General features: G+C 42.9%; 1 protein-coding gene across 1 annotated transcript in view; it reads right to left on the bottom strand.

Annotated features, from left to right (window-relative positions):
* The window catches only part of LOC126272580 (uncharacterized), a 97,310-nt gene that overhangs the window by 40,259 nt on the left and 42,378 nt on the right, over positions 1-14,673 (bottom strand). Inside the window, exons 3-4 of the mRNA XM_049975506.1 lie at positions 5,195-5,373; positions 993-1,120 (exon numbers count right to left, since the gene is read on the bottom strand). Of these exons, the coding sequence (XP_049831463.1) occupies positions 993-1,120; positions 5,195-5,373 (307 nt within the window). The remainder of the gene's footprint in view (positions 1-992; positions 1,121-5,194; positions 5,374-14,673) is intronic.

The raw sequence follows: 14,673 nt of genomic DNA, 5'->3' as shown, positions 1-14,673 counted from the left end.
TCGTGATCTCCTATGGAGGTATAAGTAGGGGGAAGCAATATATTCGATACCTCATCCAGAAACGCACCCTCTCGAAAACTGGACAGCAAGCTACACCGCGATGCAGAGCGCCTCTCTTGCAGAGACTGCCACTTGAGTTTTCTAAACATCTCCGTAACGGTATCACGCTTACCAAAAACCCTGTGACGAAACGCGCCGCTCTTCTTTGAATCTTCTCTACCTCTTCTGTCAACCTGACCTGGTACGGATCCCACACTGATGAGCAGTACTCAAGCATAGGTCGAACGAGTGTTTTGTAAGCCACCTCCTTCGTTGATGGACTACATTTTCTAAGGATTCTCCCAATGAATCTCAACCCGACACCCACGTACCCACAGTTAATTTTATATGATCATTCCACTTCAAATCGTTCCGTACGCATACTCCCAGATATTTTACCAACGTAACTGCTACCACTGTTTGTTCCGCTATCCCATAATCATACGATAAAGGATCCTTCTTTCTATGTATTCGCAATACATTACATTTGTCTATGTTAAGGGCCAGTTGCCACTCCCTGCACCAAGTGCCTATCCGCTGCAGATCTTCCTGCATTTCGCTGCAATTTTCTAATGCTGCAACTTCTCTGTATACTACAGCCTCATCCGCGAAAAGCCGCATGGAACTTCCGACACTATTAACGGGTGTAGATGTTAAACATACTCAACACCTTGTCGCCTAGTCGTAGTTTAGTCGGCCTCCAACCATTACTCGCAGACATTCAGTACAGTGGCACATGGACAGCCTTCCAGGGTCACCATTTCTGAGATGATCGTTCGCAGATATCAGCGTGCCAATATCCTAGTCTTCCATGTCAATGGATTTCCACATTTGTGGCTCATACTGTCACTCGATTGACTTCCCATTCATCTCTGCTTCACATCCGCTACGTTACCAGTGGTCACCTGGCAGTGGTCTTGATGTTTCGGCTCGTCTGTAATTATTAAACTTACCTTCTGCTGCAGTATCAGAGTAGTGTAAATGCGATGGAAGTTCTTCACTGCACGTGTGAGGAACTGTACATGTTTGTGCAAAGAAATGGACAATACCCGCAGGACGTTTCGAAGTGAGGCCTCAATTTCTGAAACAGAAGATATAGGTAAATGTAAACCTGTAACGAATCAAGACACAAAGGAAATAGATCAATTCAATCAAGACCGTTTGTGCGCTTCTCTTGACAGCTGGAGAAGTAGTAACTTCTTAGCCATCAGTAATACTACCACATGGATATTTTGGGCTAAGAAACATATACAAGGGGCGTTCAATAAGTGAAGCAAAACTTTTTTTCTGAATGAAGGTTTATTTGATTCAGGATTCCAGTCCGCGAAGTTATTCCCAACTATTTTGGCTACAATACTCAATTTTTCAAGATGAGCTCCGTTCAGTGTGACAGCGCTGCACCACCTTACTTGGTCGGTTCGCACAGCGCCATTGTACTGGTCAAAGTTGGAGCCAATTTCATGCTGTGTCAATAACCTCCCCATAACCCGCGTCCTGTTTCCCACAGAGTGCATGCATCATTCAGCCAACCAGATGGAAGTCGGAAAGTGTGAGATACGGGCTGCTTCAGAAACTTTTCTATCTCAAAAGGTACCTTATTCCTTATTTAGTTTCATCTTTACCATGTACAATACCTGAAGAAGGCGCTCTCCTTTCGTCAGCTCTGTCATTTTCATCACTGGTACTATCACTTACCACTTCTTCAACTTCATTATCGCTACAAGCACCAATAGCATCTTCAATATCTGAAGTAGCAGCGTCTTCCTTAATCGAAGTCCATTCGTCTGTAGAATCTTTGTCGCTAAAATCAGTAGCGTTATTATCTTCTGTATCAACAGTAGACTGTAATTGTTTAATGTACCCTTCTTTCGCTTGATAGCTCAATCTGTTGTACTCAGATGTAAAGAGTTTCAGTTTACAAACAATGAGAATTCAGAGTTGATGTTCACAGTACTAAAGCTTACACAATAATGAACATTTCACGACATTGTGCAACAGTAGCGATAGTGGCGAGCAACAGTTAAAATGTATACTTGCAACTGTTTGGTATATATCCAGAGTTGAGTGTTGCCAACCGTGGCTGTACGACAGTACATTCATTGTGTTAGAACCAGGTTATATAACAAAGTATAATTCTTTATGTGTGGAAAAAAGGGTAGTGGTGTGGATAGGTAGAAAAGGCACTCTTCATTTCCTCCAACTGTGTACATCTTACACCTGCTGCTCATTTGTTAAGAATCGACGTTTGTCTTGTAGCATAAAAATGGGCATTCTCAAGGTAAATTACGCAGGATTATTGGTGAGACAGTTGTTTGCTTGCGGTAAATTTGAGTTATTATGCGCTATTGCGAAAAAGGTTACTACAGCCCGTTAGAAGTTCCCAGTTCACTCAAGGTTTGTTGATGCAACAGTGCATATGGAGTACTTGTAATGATTACATTTACAGATCAGTAACGCAAGCGGTTCTGAGTTACCAGGTACCGACACATGCTGAAAAACCCATATTAGCTCAAAGTGTAGCCTCCACGTTCGGCAATGCAGGCGCTAACTCTGGAATCCAGTCGATCGTACAGATGACAAATACTGTCCTTCTATACGCTATTTCAAGCTTGCCTGACGTGTTTGTATATTTCTGTAAGAGTTGTTCATTGACAAGTCGGACGAGTCACTTCTCGCTCAATCATATCCCACGTGTGCTCGATTCGAGACAATTCCAGTGATCATGCTAGCCAAAGCAGCCGCTCTACGTCTTGCAGAGCACGTTGATTTTCACGGCCAGTGTGTAGCTGAGCATTATCCTCTTGGAGCAACACATCATCTTCCTGTTGAAACGACGGCAATAGAACGCGTCCAACAACATTCTGCACATACCGAGCGCTGGTTAGTATCCCCATGGTAACTAGAGTTGTAGCTTATCGCGGCCCAGACCATAATGCCAGTGTATACAGGACGACAGCACTCACCAGGTCTACTTCCTATACGCAAGAGAATGTCACTTTCGTGCAGGCAGAATTTTGTTTGATCACTGAAGAGCATGGAGCCCCATGCCATCTCCAAGTAACCCCCTAGTGGCACCAGTGGGGCCGTGAACGTCCATGCTCTGGCTTGAGTGGTAAATGGGCTTGAGGTGTGCATGCCCTTGGTCCCATTTCTAACAACCAGTTGGCAACAGTTTGTTTTGACACTGACTCTCTTATATGCACTGTGGTTACTGTAAGACCTGTCACTGCTGTCCTTACAATAGGATGATAGTCATCTGTGTTCCATGTTCTACCAGGGCCTCGTCTACATGTGTGAGAGTGTTCCCATGAGGACTGATACCAGCATCGTCGCACAGATGATGCAGCACATCCAACTTGTGTGGCAGTCTCCAGGAAGGATCATCCTGACATTCGGGATGCCACGGTTTGACTTTTTTTAAAAATTACTCACTTGGCTATGCGAAACACAAGTGTGTCACCGTGGCATGGTTGCCTACTTGACCCATATGTTTGCACCACAACGAGCCTTCTGGCAGCGAGCGTTGCCTATTAAAGGGTGGACACATATGGCGCTCTGATAGCTATGCCATTACGATATCTTTTGGTGGACAAAGTTGAAGAGTCAAAATTACGTCGTCTTTCCAGGTGCACAAATTTTTTCCTAGCAACGTATTTTATCTGATGCGGTTATAGCAAGGAATGTGTTCTGCAGTTGTGTTCTAAGTGAAGAGTGTTAGCACTTTGTCGGTTTCGTGTCTTTGTGGGCATCAATATTTGCTTTTTATTGGGTAATCTGAACATATGAATGACTGACCATACTACTTTACCACTCACTAAATAATATTATTGTGGATATCGGATTACATTTTCGTCTTTCGTTATGGTGTTGTTCTGTAGACCCTTATAATCTGTTAAATGACGTTTGTATGTACTGTTCATAAGATTCCGCATCTGCTTTACGAACAGTGACTCAGTTTAAATTTCACTGTTCCTTGAACTCTTCCCCTCACGAACTTATTTCTCGGTCCTTGATGCTTGTCAACACTCGCGCTCACTCAAGCGTTTCTCATGAAAGCGTTCCTATCACGCGAAACGTATTTGAAATATTCCTTGAACTGCCTTCAGAAGGACAACTGTCTTACGCTGCCTTTGGCAATAACATCATTTTATGACTTTATATACAATTTGCAACTAATCAGGCTGAGCGCAAGGAGCCCAGATCTTCAAGACAAGTGCTACAGTGCGGAATTCTTGCGCGACATTGGTTTCAAAACTGTCATTTTCCATTCTTTAGGCGTAAAGGATCACTAAGAATTTCTCAAGGAATTTCAGCATCATCGTTCCAGGAATTCCGACATCACCACACCCAGCCATGTGCAGCTTGACAATAACATCATCGTCCTCAGAATTCTAGCATCACCATATAAGGCCACCTACACCAATTTCCTGACATCGTCGCTCGAGGAACGCTCACAACGACGCGAAATAGGCATATGAAAGACATCCCCACTCCCCATCCCAAGACTCACACATCTCCACTCATCGAACTGCCAACAGCATGCAAACTTAAGCGAGCACGAAACTGTCTGCGAGAATGTCGTCATTTGCTGCCAAGTATAAAGCAGCGCCAGGAGCAAGAATCGGACAGAAAAGATAAGCCTGATTTTAAATATTTTGCTAAACTGACGGTTTTATGTTTATGGTGTTCCTCCACTGATAAGTCATGGACACTTCTTCCCCTTACCCTTCTAAGCAAAAATTTAACACTATTCATTTTTACGAAGACTGAACCAAAACACTGGGTAATCGTAGATCAATTACATAAAGTTTTATAAACAGAGCTTAACAAAAAGCACCCTGAAACTTTGTAGCAGGTTAAAACTGTGTGCCACACCGAGATTCGAACTCGGGACCTTTGCCTTTCGCGGGTAAGTGCTAGAGCACTTCATTCTGGATCAACCATCCTAACGGACAAGGATCTGAATCTGACTATTCTCCTGTGCAAGCCCATTGTTTAAACCACAGCTCCTCCTCTGTCGAAAAGAGAATAATTCATTCAGGTTGCCAGAAAGCGTACGAAATTCTCATACAAAAATTTTGGCAGCGGAAAGAAATTATTCCCTCCCAAACCCTCTCCTACAATACGTTTTATGACAGATGGTATAGGTACCCACCAGCATCAGTCCAGCTACTGTTGTAGGTGAATGCATTGCCGCTCCACCAGTAGCATTCCAGGTTACTCGTTATAGCTTTTGAGAGCCGCACATTGGCAGCTAATAGCTCGTCCAAGAGATGTCTTCTCTGCTGATGAGACATGTGAAGAAGCTTCTTGCTCCACTCCACATCCTCCAACCTACAACAAAATAAACATAAAGGTGATGTAGGATTATCGAAAATTGTTGGTAGATCTTTATATCAACGGAGCCAAACGAGTCGAGAGGACTTAATTTTCACATGTTGTCACATGAAAAGGTGCGATCTGTTTTAATCGGTGAAAACTTTCTAAAGCCAAGATTATGTAAATATTTCTTTATTTTCAACAACCAGTTTCGAGAGACTTTGCTGTCATCTTCAAGTCTTCAAAATTTTTGTTATATCCACAATGAACACGTTTCCTAAGATCCAAAGATGACAGAAAAGTCTGTGGAATCTAGTTGTTGAAAATTAAGAAATATTTACTTTAGAAAGTTTTTTACCGAATCCTGAGGAGTCCTGACTCGTTTGTTTTATTCTCACATCAGCATCTCATTGGAGTACTATTACCAAAGAGAGAAGAAGAAATATATAATACATTAAACATTGGAGGATATAATGATGCAGCCACCAGTTTACATGAATGCTTATGTCCTACCATGCCAACAAATACGTTTTGACGTTAATTTTCTACCAACAATGTGAACCGGTAATTGATTCAAAAAAGGTGTTAAGCTATTGAATGATTTCATGAAACCATTTCCCACAACACAATTTGTTAAGTACTTTAATCTGATATTCTGAAGGTGCGGTAAGAACGAAATGCGTAAATAAGTAATGTTTCAACAGCAGTTCAATTCTTGTTATTAACACCTAAAAAGCGGTGATAAGGATATTGTCAAAACGTTGATGCATGTAAGAGAAAGAAGATTTAACACTTCTATGGAAGCTGATATAAACTATACTGAATGCGAAATGGAACTATTACACTGCTTTTAAAAAATCAATGTATGCCTTGATATCCAGCACTCTCTCTGATAGTTGTAAAATACTGATTAAAACTAGAAAAATTATTTGTGGACATTGCCCAGGGCTATCGAGGTGAACGACACCAAACTTTTGGATATTTGTAACATTGTGTCAAGACAAACGATACACAGGCTGGAGTATCTAAGCATCTAAAGTTACTAACCGGCTGAACAGTCGGTGGTGCCCAGTATGCATTGTCTATCTAGCCGCCTTTATTGGCAAAAGAAGTTTCAAATTTCGTATATGTACTGACCGTATCTAAGATGCTGTCACAATCCGCTCATTAAGATGTATAATTTTACGTTAAAGGTTAAACACAGAAGTGGTACTAATTACGGTGACTCAGGCGCACTCTGTTTGCATATGTGCCATCACATCTTTTGTAGTCCATAATCATGCCTCTCCCTTCCTCCCCTCCATCTCTTACCCCATTCCCTTCCCTCCACTGCCCTCTTAAGCCAATCGCACCGCAGTATTAAAAATGAAGCAGCCAGCCATAAAATTCCTGTAAAGGTCCCACTGAACTGCATTTATTTCCACATACATATAATAAATTGGAATTGGCTCCATATTGAAAGATATTCGCCAATACAACAGTATTTTCTAGTCTCTTCGGCTTCATTGTGCAAATCTGTGCTATTCATTACACACACACACACACACACACACACGCACACACACACACACACACACACACACACAAAGCCGCACTCACACACAAATGTTTACGTGAAGTACAATTGCTTCATCATTTAATTCCATTGCTTTTATGCTTACCTCATTTTCCTAATTAAATGCTTATGGCAAATAACTTTGGCTTTCGAAGTAGGAAAATGATTTTCATTTTGCATTAGCTGCTTGAAATGATCCTTACCCACGTATGGTAACTGCCATTAACCCTGGTTCATAATAACTACCATTAACCCCAATAATGTCATGGTGATTTCCTCTTCCCTCATAAGTGACTGCCACTGGTGAATGCCATTACCCCAAATGGTGACTCCGGTACCCCCTTTCCCAACCATGGTGATCACCATAGCTCCATACCAGATTTTTATAAAAGACTCATTGCCTGACGTTAGTTGACTTTCACAGATCCAGCTCTCGTTGTGAAGGTTGGAAACAAATAGAGAAGCCTTATACAACATGTTTATCTCATAATATCAACACCAATCAACACCACAAGTGGTAATCATTGGTCTATACTCTGACACCTCACTAAACTGCACTATGAATCTACGTTAACGGATTTGAATTCCTGTTGAGAAATTCTCCTCAAAGACAAATTACAAGCGAATGAATCGAGAAATATTATATCAATTTTGGGAGAACTATTTATTTGTAGAACGCTGGAATGGTTAATGGGTCTGGTTACTGGTTCCGCCAAACTACTTTTCACTTAGCCATTTGGCAACACAACAGGGGCAGCGTGTTTATGTTGTTGCATATGTGAAGTGACTGATCTACACGGCTCTGTTCATTTCATCCCTATTTCTTTTTTTGTTTCACTCTTTTAGCAATGGGCAAAAGAAAGTGTTTAATGTTACCTTGTAACTGCAATACAAATTTTTGACGTTGTATAGTGATAGAAATTATAAATGTGTCTATTTTACACTATATGCTTGAGGATTCGGTGTTACATATATGGAAAGGATGATGTTGAACACCACGTAAAAACCACCAAACATAGTAAAACTATTAATACTACTGCTTCGCCACACGTAAGAGATTTGTTTGAAGGAAAGAATGAGAATTGCAATGATACAGAGTGTGCTGGTATAGAGGCTACATTTTCATACCACACTGCTAGACATGAACACCACTACTAAAATAAGTCACAACTGAATAAATAGAGTTGATGTTCCAGTAAACTGTTTTAACTGACTTTCAAAAACATGTCCTGGATTAGGACCAAGGCAAAAAATGAAGTAGCATATTAGCCATCAACGTCATTTTTCTTCTTTTTGGAACAGGCAAACAATTCTCAAAAAATTAAGTCTAAGTTATGTGTTACTATTTCAGTAGAGCGTCGAATACCAGAACGTCGGTCGACCGAACGACCGCTTAACCGAAGTGTGTACTCGCTCGCACCTGTTACTCTCCCACCCTACCGTCCATCATCCCCCTCAAGCCCAAACCAAGTTTCCCCACCGCTGGCGGAACATTGCTTCTAATGGAGCCTTCATAAGGCGCTGCTGACCGGCTAAGCCGCCAGTCGCTGTTTTTCAACAATCAGCACACTTCTGTCGGCTTGGCACTGGCAGTAGAAGTAGCGGCACTATCAAAGCTGTTCACAGCAACAGCTGCGCCAGCTTAGAGTTGAGGCTTAAGAGCTTCTCACGGTGCAAACAGTCACCTTCTGTTCTCTGTTACGACCACTTGTGTGCTGCTGCGTGAAGAAGTGATCTTGACGATTACAAAATGCTTAAACGTAAACGTGTTGTCCTTTCTGTGAGGGACAAGTACAAGATTATTAGTGTACAGGGTGATTCAAAATTAATACCAGAACTTTAAAAATGTGTCTTTAATGAAGGAAACACAATATAACCTTGTGTTATACATCGTTACAAAGAGTATTTAAAAAGGTTTTTTTTCACTCAAAAACAAGTTCAGAGTTGTTCAATATGGCCCCCTCCAGACACTCGAGCAATATCAACCCGATACTCTTAACTCGTTCCACACTCTCTGTAGAATATCAGGCGCAACAGTTTGGATAGCTGCTGTTATTTCTCGTTTCAAATCATCAATGGTGGCTGGGAGAGGTGGCCAAAACACGATATCCTTAACATACCCCCATAAGAAAAAATCGAAGGGGTAAGATCAGGGCTTCTTGGAGGCCAGTGATGAAGTGCTCTGTCACGGGCTGCCTGGCGGCCGATCCATCGCCTCGGGTAGTTGACGTTCAGGTAGTTACGGACAGATAAGTGCCAATGTGGTGGCGCTCCATCCTGCTGAAACATGAATTGTTGTGCTTCTTGTTCGAGCTGAGGGAAAAGCCAATTCTCTAACATCTCCAGATACTGTAGTCCAGTTACAGTAGCACCTTTGAAGCAAAAGGGACCAAAAACTTTATTGGCTGAAATGGAACAGAAAACGTTCACCTTAGGCGAGTCACGTTCATGCTGAGTTGTTTCCCGCGGATTCTCAGTGCCCCATATACAGACATTGTGACGGTTGACTTTCCCGTTAGTGTGGAAAGCTGCTTCATCACTAAACACAATCTTTGAAACGAAAGATTCATCTGTTTCCATTTGAGCGAGGATAAAATCACAGAAATCGATTCTTTTAATCTTATCAGCTGCAGACAGTGCTTGAACCAATTTCAGACGATAAGGTTTCATAACTAACCTTTTTCGTAGGACTCTCCATACAGTTGATTGTGGAATTTGCAGCTCTCTGCTAGCTCTGCGAGTCGATTTTCCTGGGCTGCGAACAAATGCTTGCTGGGTGCGTGCTACAGTTTCATCACTCGTTCTCGGCCGTCCAGAACTTTTCTCTTTGCACAAACACCCATTCTCTGTAAACTGTTTATACCAACGTTTAATACACCACCTATCAGGAGGTTTAACACCATACATCGTTCGAAATGCACGCTGAACAACTGTCGTCGATTCACTTCTGCCATACTCAGTAACACAAAAAGCTTTCCGTCGACATCTTAGCATGAACTGACGCTGACACCTAGTCAACAGCGCCTCAAGCGAACAAATGTACAACTAAATGAAACTTTATAGCTCCCTTAATTCGCCGACAGATAGTGCTTAGCTCTGCCTTTTGTCGTTGCAGAGTTTTAAATTCCTAAAGTTGTGGTATTCTTTTTGAATCACCCTGTATATTCCTAGTAAAGTTTCCTTTCTATGTTACTTCGTAATACTAAAAGAGATCCTGCTGTTATGAATAAATTTACTGTACAGTACTTCCTTTCGGCAAATAAACATGTACAGTTCGATTATCCGAACAAACCAGTTTTCCGAACACCCATGTCCCCAAATTACTTCGGATAATCGTTGCTCTACTGTATATACACTCCTGGAAAAGGAAAAAAGAACACATTGACACCGGTGTGTCAGACCCACCATACTTGCTCCGGACACTGCGAGAGGGCTGTACAAGCAATGATCACACGCACGGCACAGCGGACACACCAGGAACCGCGGTGTTGGCCGTCGAATGGCGCTAGCTGCGCAGCATTTGTGCACCGCCGCCGTCAGTGTCAGCCACTTTGCTGTGGCATACGGAGCTCCATCGCAGTCTTTAACACTGGTAGCATGCCGCGACAGCATGGACGTGAACCGTATGTGCAGTTGACGGACTTTGAGCGAGGGCGTATAGTGGGCATGCGGGAGGCCGGGTGGACGTACCGCCGAATTGCTCAACACGTGGGGCGTGAGGTCTCCACAGTACATCGATGCTGTCGCCAGTGGTCGGCGGAAGGTGCACGTGCCCGTCGACCTGGGACCGGACCGCAGCGACGCACGGATGCACGCCAAGACCGTAGGATCCTACGCAGTGCCGTAGGGGATCGCACCGCCACTTCCCAGCAAATTAGGGACACTGTTGCTCCTGGGGTATCGGCGAGGACCATTCGCAACCGTCTCCATAAAGCTGGGCTACGGTCCCGCACACCGTTAGGCCGTCTCCGCTCACGCCCCAACATCGTGCAGCCCGCCTCCAGTGGTGTCGCGACAGGCGTGAATGGAGGGACGAATGGAGATGTGTCGTCTTCAGCGATGAGAGTCGCTTCTTCCTTGGTGCCAATGATGGTCGTATGCGTGTTTGGCGCCGTGCAGGTGAGCGCCACAATCAGGACTTCATATGACCGAGACACACAGGGCCAACACCCGGCATCATGGTGTGGGGAGCGATCTCCTACACTGGCCGTACACCTCTGGTGATCGTCGAGGGGACACTGAATAGTGCATGGTACATCCAAACCGTCATCGAACCCATCGTTCTACCATTCCTAGACCGGCAAGGGAACTTGCTGTTCCAACAGGACAATGCACGTCCGCATGTATCCCGTGCCACCCAACGTGCTCTAGAAGGTGTAAGTCAACTACCCTGGCCAGCAAGATCTCCGGATCTGTCCCCCATTGAGCATGTTTGGGACTGGATGAAGCGTCGTCTCACGCGGTCTGCACGTCCAGCACGAACGCTGGTCCAACTGAGGCGCCAGGTGGAAATGGCATGGCAAGCCGTTATACAGGACTACATCCAGCATCTCTACGATCGTCTCCATGGGAGAATAGCAGCCTGCATTGCTACGAAAGGTGGATATACACTGTACTAGTGCCGACATTGTGCATGCTCTGTTGCCTGTGTCTATGTGCCTGTGGTTCTGTCAGTGTGATCATGTGATGTATCTGACCACAGGAATGTGTCAATAAAGTTTCCCCTTCCTGGGACAATGATTTCACGGTGTTCTTATTTCAATTTCCAGGAGTGTATATGGCTGGAGCCGCCTCTCGCATCCCGATCTCCATCGCTCACGGCTGTATGTGTTACTATTAACAATATTATATTTGTTAACTACTGATTAATCACAGTAACTTAGATATTTTTCATTACCCTCCGTGTTGCAAAATCAGCAAGGTGCTGGGAAGCTAACGGGCAATGACTGTTGTCAGAATACCAGATCGTGAAGAATGTCCGAACCACATGTCAACTCTCACATTTTTCACATACTGATTCTTCTTCCACGTGAAGCGTTTCTACTTATGCTGACCGTTCACAAAACCTCTCCCAGTCTTCTCTTCGTCTAGTATACATGTTTCAGACCTTACCATATCTTTGAATGCCACTATGTTCTCTGATGTAAGGCACGTTTCCTTTCATTCAGTGTTGTAAAATCCTTGAGGAGCAGCGAATGTTGAAAATTATAGCCGATCGATTGTCGAGCAGCGGACAGTCTGGAGCGGTTGGTTCAAATGGCTCTGAGCACTATGGGACTTAACATCTATGGTCATCAGTCCCCTAGAACTTAGAACTACTTAAACCTAACTAACCTAAGGACATCACACAACACCCAGCCATCACGAGCCAGAGAAAATCCCTGACCCCGCCTGGAATCGAACCCGGGAACCCGGGCGTGGGAAGCGAGAACGCTACCGCACGACCACGAGGGGGCGGTTGGTTCCCGATCAGTGTAGAAGAGGACGTAAGTCTATGGGGGTTGAACATCGTTATTGGCGACTGAGATTTTGTCGTATTAGCGATAATGGGCGAACCAACAGCAAAACGCGATAAGTTAGATTATCTTGAATGCGTTGCTGTTGAATCTGCATTTAGAATTCAAACAACTGCAATTGTTGTAACTAATAGGTCGGGATTTAAGGACCCTAGAAGTTACTTGGATCCCAGTTTTCACGCTTTCAACAACGCAATTCGTCAAATTAATCGAAGCCTCTAAATCAGTTTTTCACTAGTCACGTGAAGTAAAACTAAAGGAACTCAGTACAAGGAACGCGATTTAATGCCATCCGAAATTAGTGACATCTGCTACTCGGTCAATATTATTGATAATCTCTCGAAGAAACTTGGGACGTTTCAAGAGAGAGTTCCCAGCTGGGCACTGAAGGAAATAGTTCAGGTTCGATTTAATACAAATTAAAATTAGGCATTTTATCCAGCACTATACGCAAAACTACTCAAAGTGATATGTGATAAACATGCGTTAATAAACCTTAAGTCGAAGGCTAATGCTTGTTTTAAGTGGTCCGTTCTGGCTTCTTTCTGTCCTGTAAATCAAGATGCACAACATATGTCTCATTATTGGCTATACGCAAACAATGCACACTTGGTCAACATACCATTTCTTGATGAGCTGAAACATCTATGACACCCAGTATTCAGATTATGAATGGATGACAGGGCAAGACAAGAGAAATGACAAAGAGTTCAACATTGCACTATTGGATGTTACAAAACGCCTTGACGAAATAAATGTAAACACACAGATGTTGCAGGATGATAATACTGAGCTATGTCATTTCTTTTACATAAAAAAACTTTTTGTGGCACGTACAAATTAATATGACTGGTCATCAGAAATCAATTGTAATATATGAACGATATCTGTGCTATTTTTATTCCATGGGAAAGATACATGCACACACGCATGTCTGTGTACAGTTTAAATCAGTTACGCCTCATGTCTCATGGCAAGAACAAGTTTATACGAGGGTTGGAATTTAATAGTGGCATCTGTTTATTTACAGCTCGTACAAAACATATATGTGTTTCAACGTTTTAATTACCTTCAAAGTAGTCACCGGGATTGTGTATAACCCGTTGCCAGCGATGTGGAAGTCGTAGGATACTCTTAGCAGTGCCTGTTGTGTTGCCAGTTCGAGCGGTGTGGTCTATTGCCTGACGAATTTGTAGCAGTTCTGAAGCGAATGCCGTAATGTGTTTCCTTCAGTTTAGAAATCGAGTTGAACTTACGAGGGCTTAAGTCAGGGGAGTGCAGTAGGTGGTACAGCGCTTAGCAGCCCCATCAGTCAAACAAATCAGTAACAACTTGCAGCCGGCCGATGTGGCCGAGCGGTTCTGCGTGCTACAGTTTGGAACCGCGTTACCGCTACGGTGGCAGGTTCGAATCCTGCCTCGGGCATGGGTGTGTGTGATGTTCTTAGGTTAGTTAGGTTTAAGTAGTTCTAAGTTCTAGGGGACTGATGACCTCGAAAGTTGTCCCATAGTGCTCAGAGCCATTTGAAGCATTTTTGAACAGCTTGCACTGCAAGTGCTTGAGCATTGTCCTGCAAAATGATGGTCAGGTCCTGCAGAAATTGTCATCATTTCTGTCTCTATCCTGTTCATTTTTGGAACCCAACCAAAGACCAGCTTCCTGAGGTCTCTGACTATTTCTATCGCCGTTCTTCTCGTCGTTTTATCACGGCTAAATTCGTTTTTCCAAATTAATATTTCTTTGAAAGTATGCCTGGGTATTTTCACGAAGGAAAGCAAATATCCTTGTTGATTTAAAGCAGCAAAATATGTTATTTATTTAATTCAAACCGAAGTTTCCTATTTTAAAAGACTTGTTAAAGGATGGCTCATGTACTTCGTTATTTGAAAGTAGGTTTTAAAGATTTATTGTGCATTCTTTGATTCTGTGCGTTCATGTTATCCAGGGGACCTTGTATATTGGTAATCCATCAGTTCTACATTATTCCCCCTGTTAAAACTGTTTATCATTTGCATTATAAATGTTTGTAATTTTGTAAAAAGTAACTTGTTACTTGGGATAATTGCTCGATTTATTGCAGTGTATTATTATGCTATCTTAAATTCTATGACGACGCTTTTGTAATTTGTAACAAATATTGATTTATAGACTATGTGTATTAAACCAGTGAATAAAGCATTTGAAATCCGTTTGGCTCAGTCTTTTCCGGGAAGTCTTGTGGCCACTTAAGAGGCAATAATTTCC

The sequence above is a fragment of the Schistocerca gregaria genome, chromosome 5 (assembly GCF_023897955.1).
Source record: "Schistocerca gregaria isolate iqSchGreg1 chromosome 5, iqSchGreg1.2, whole genome shotgun sequence".
Lineage (NCBI taxonomy): Eukaryota > Metazoa > Arthropoda > Insecta > Orthoptera > Acrididae > Schistocerca > Schistocerca gregaria.
Note: the sequence above shows the minus strand (reverse complement) of the source record. Positions and strands in the feature narration are given on the sequence as shown.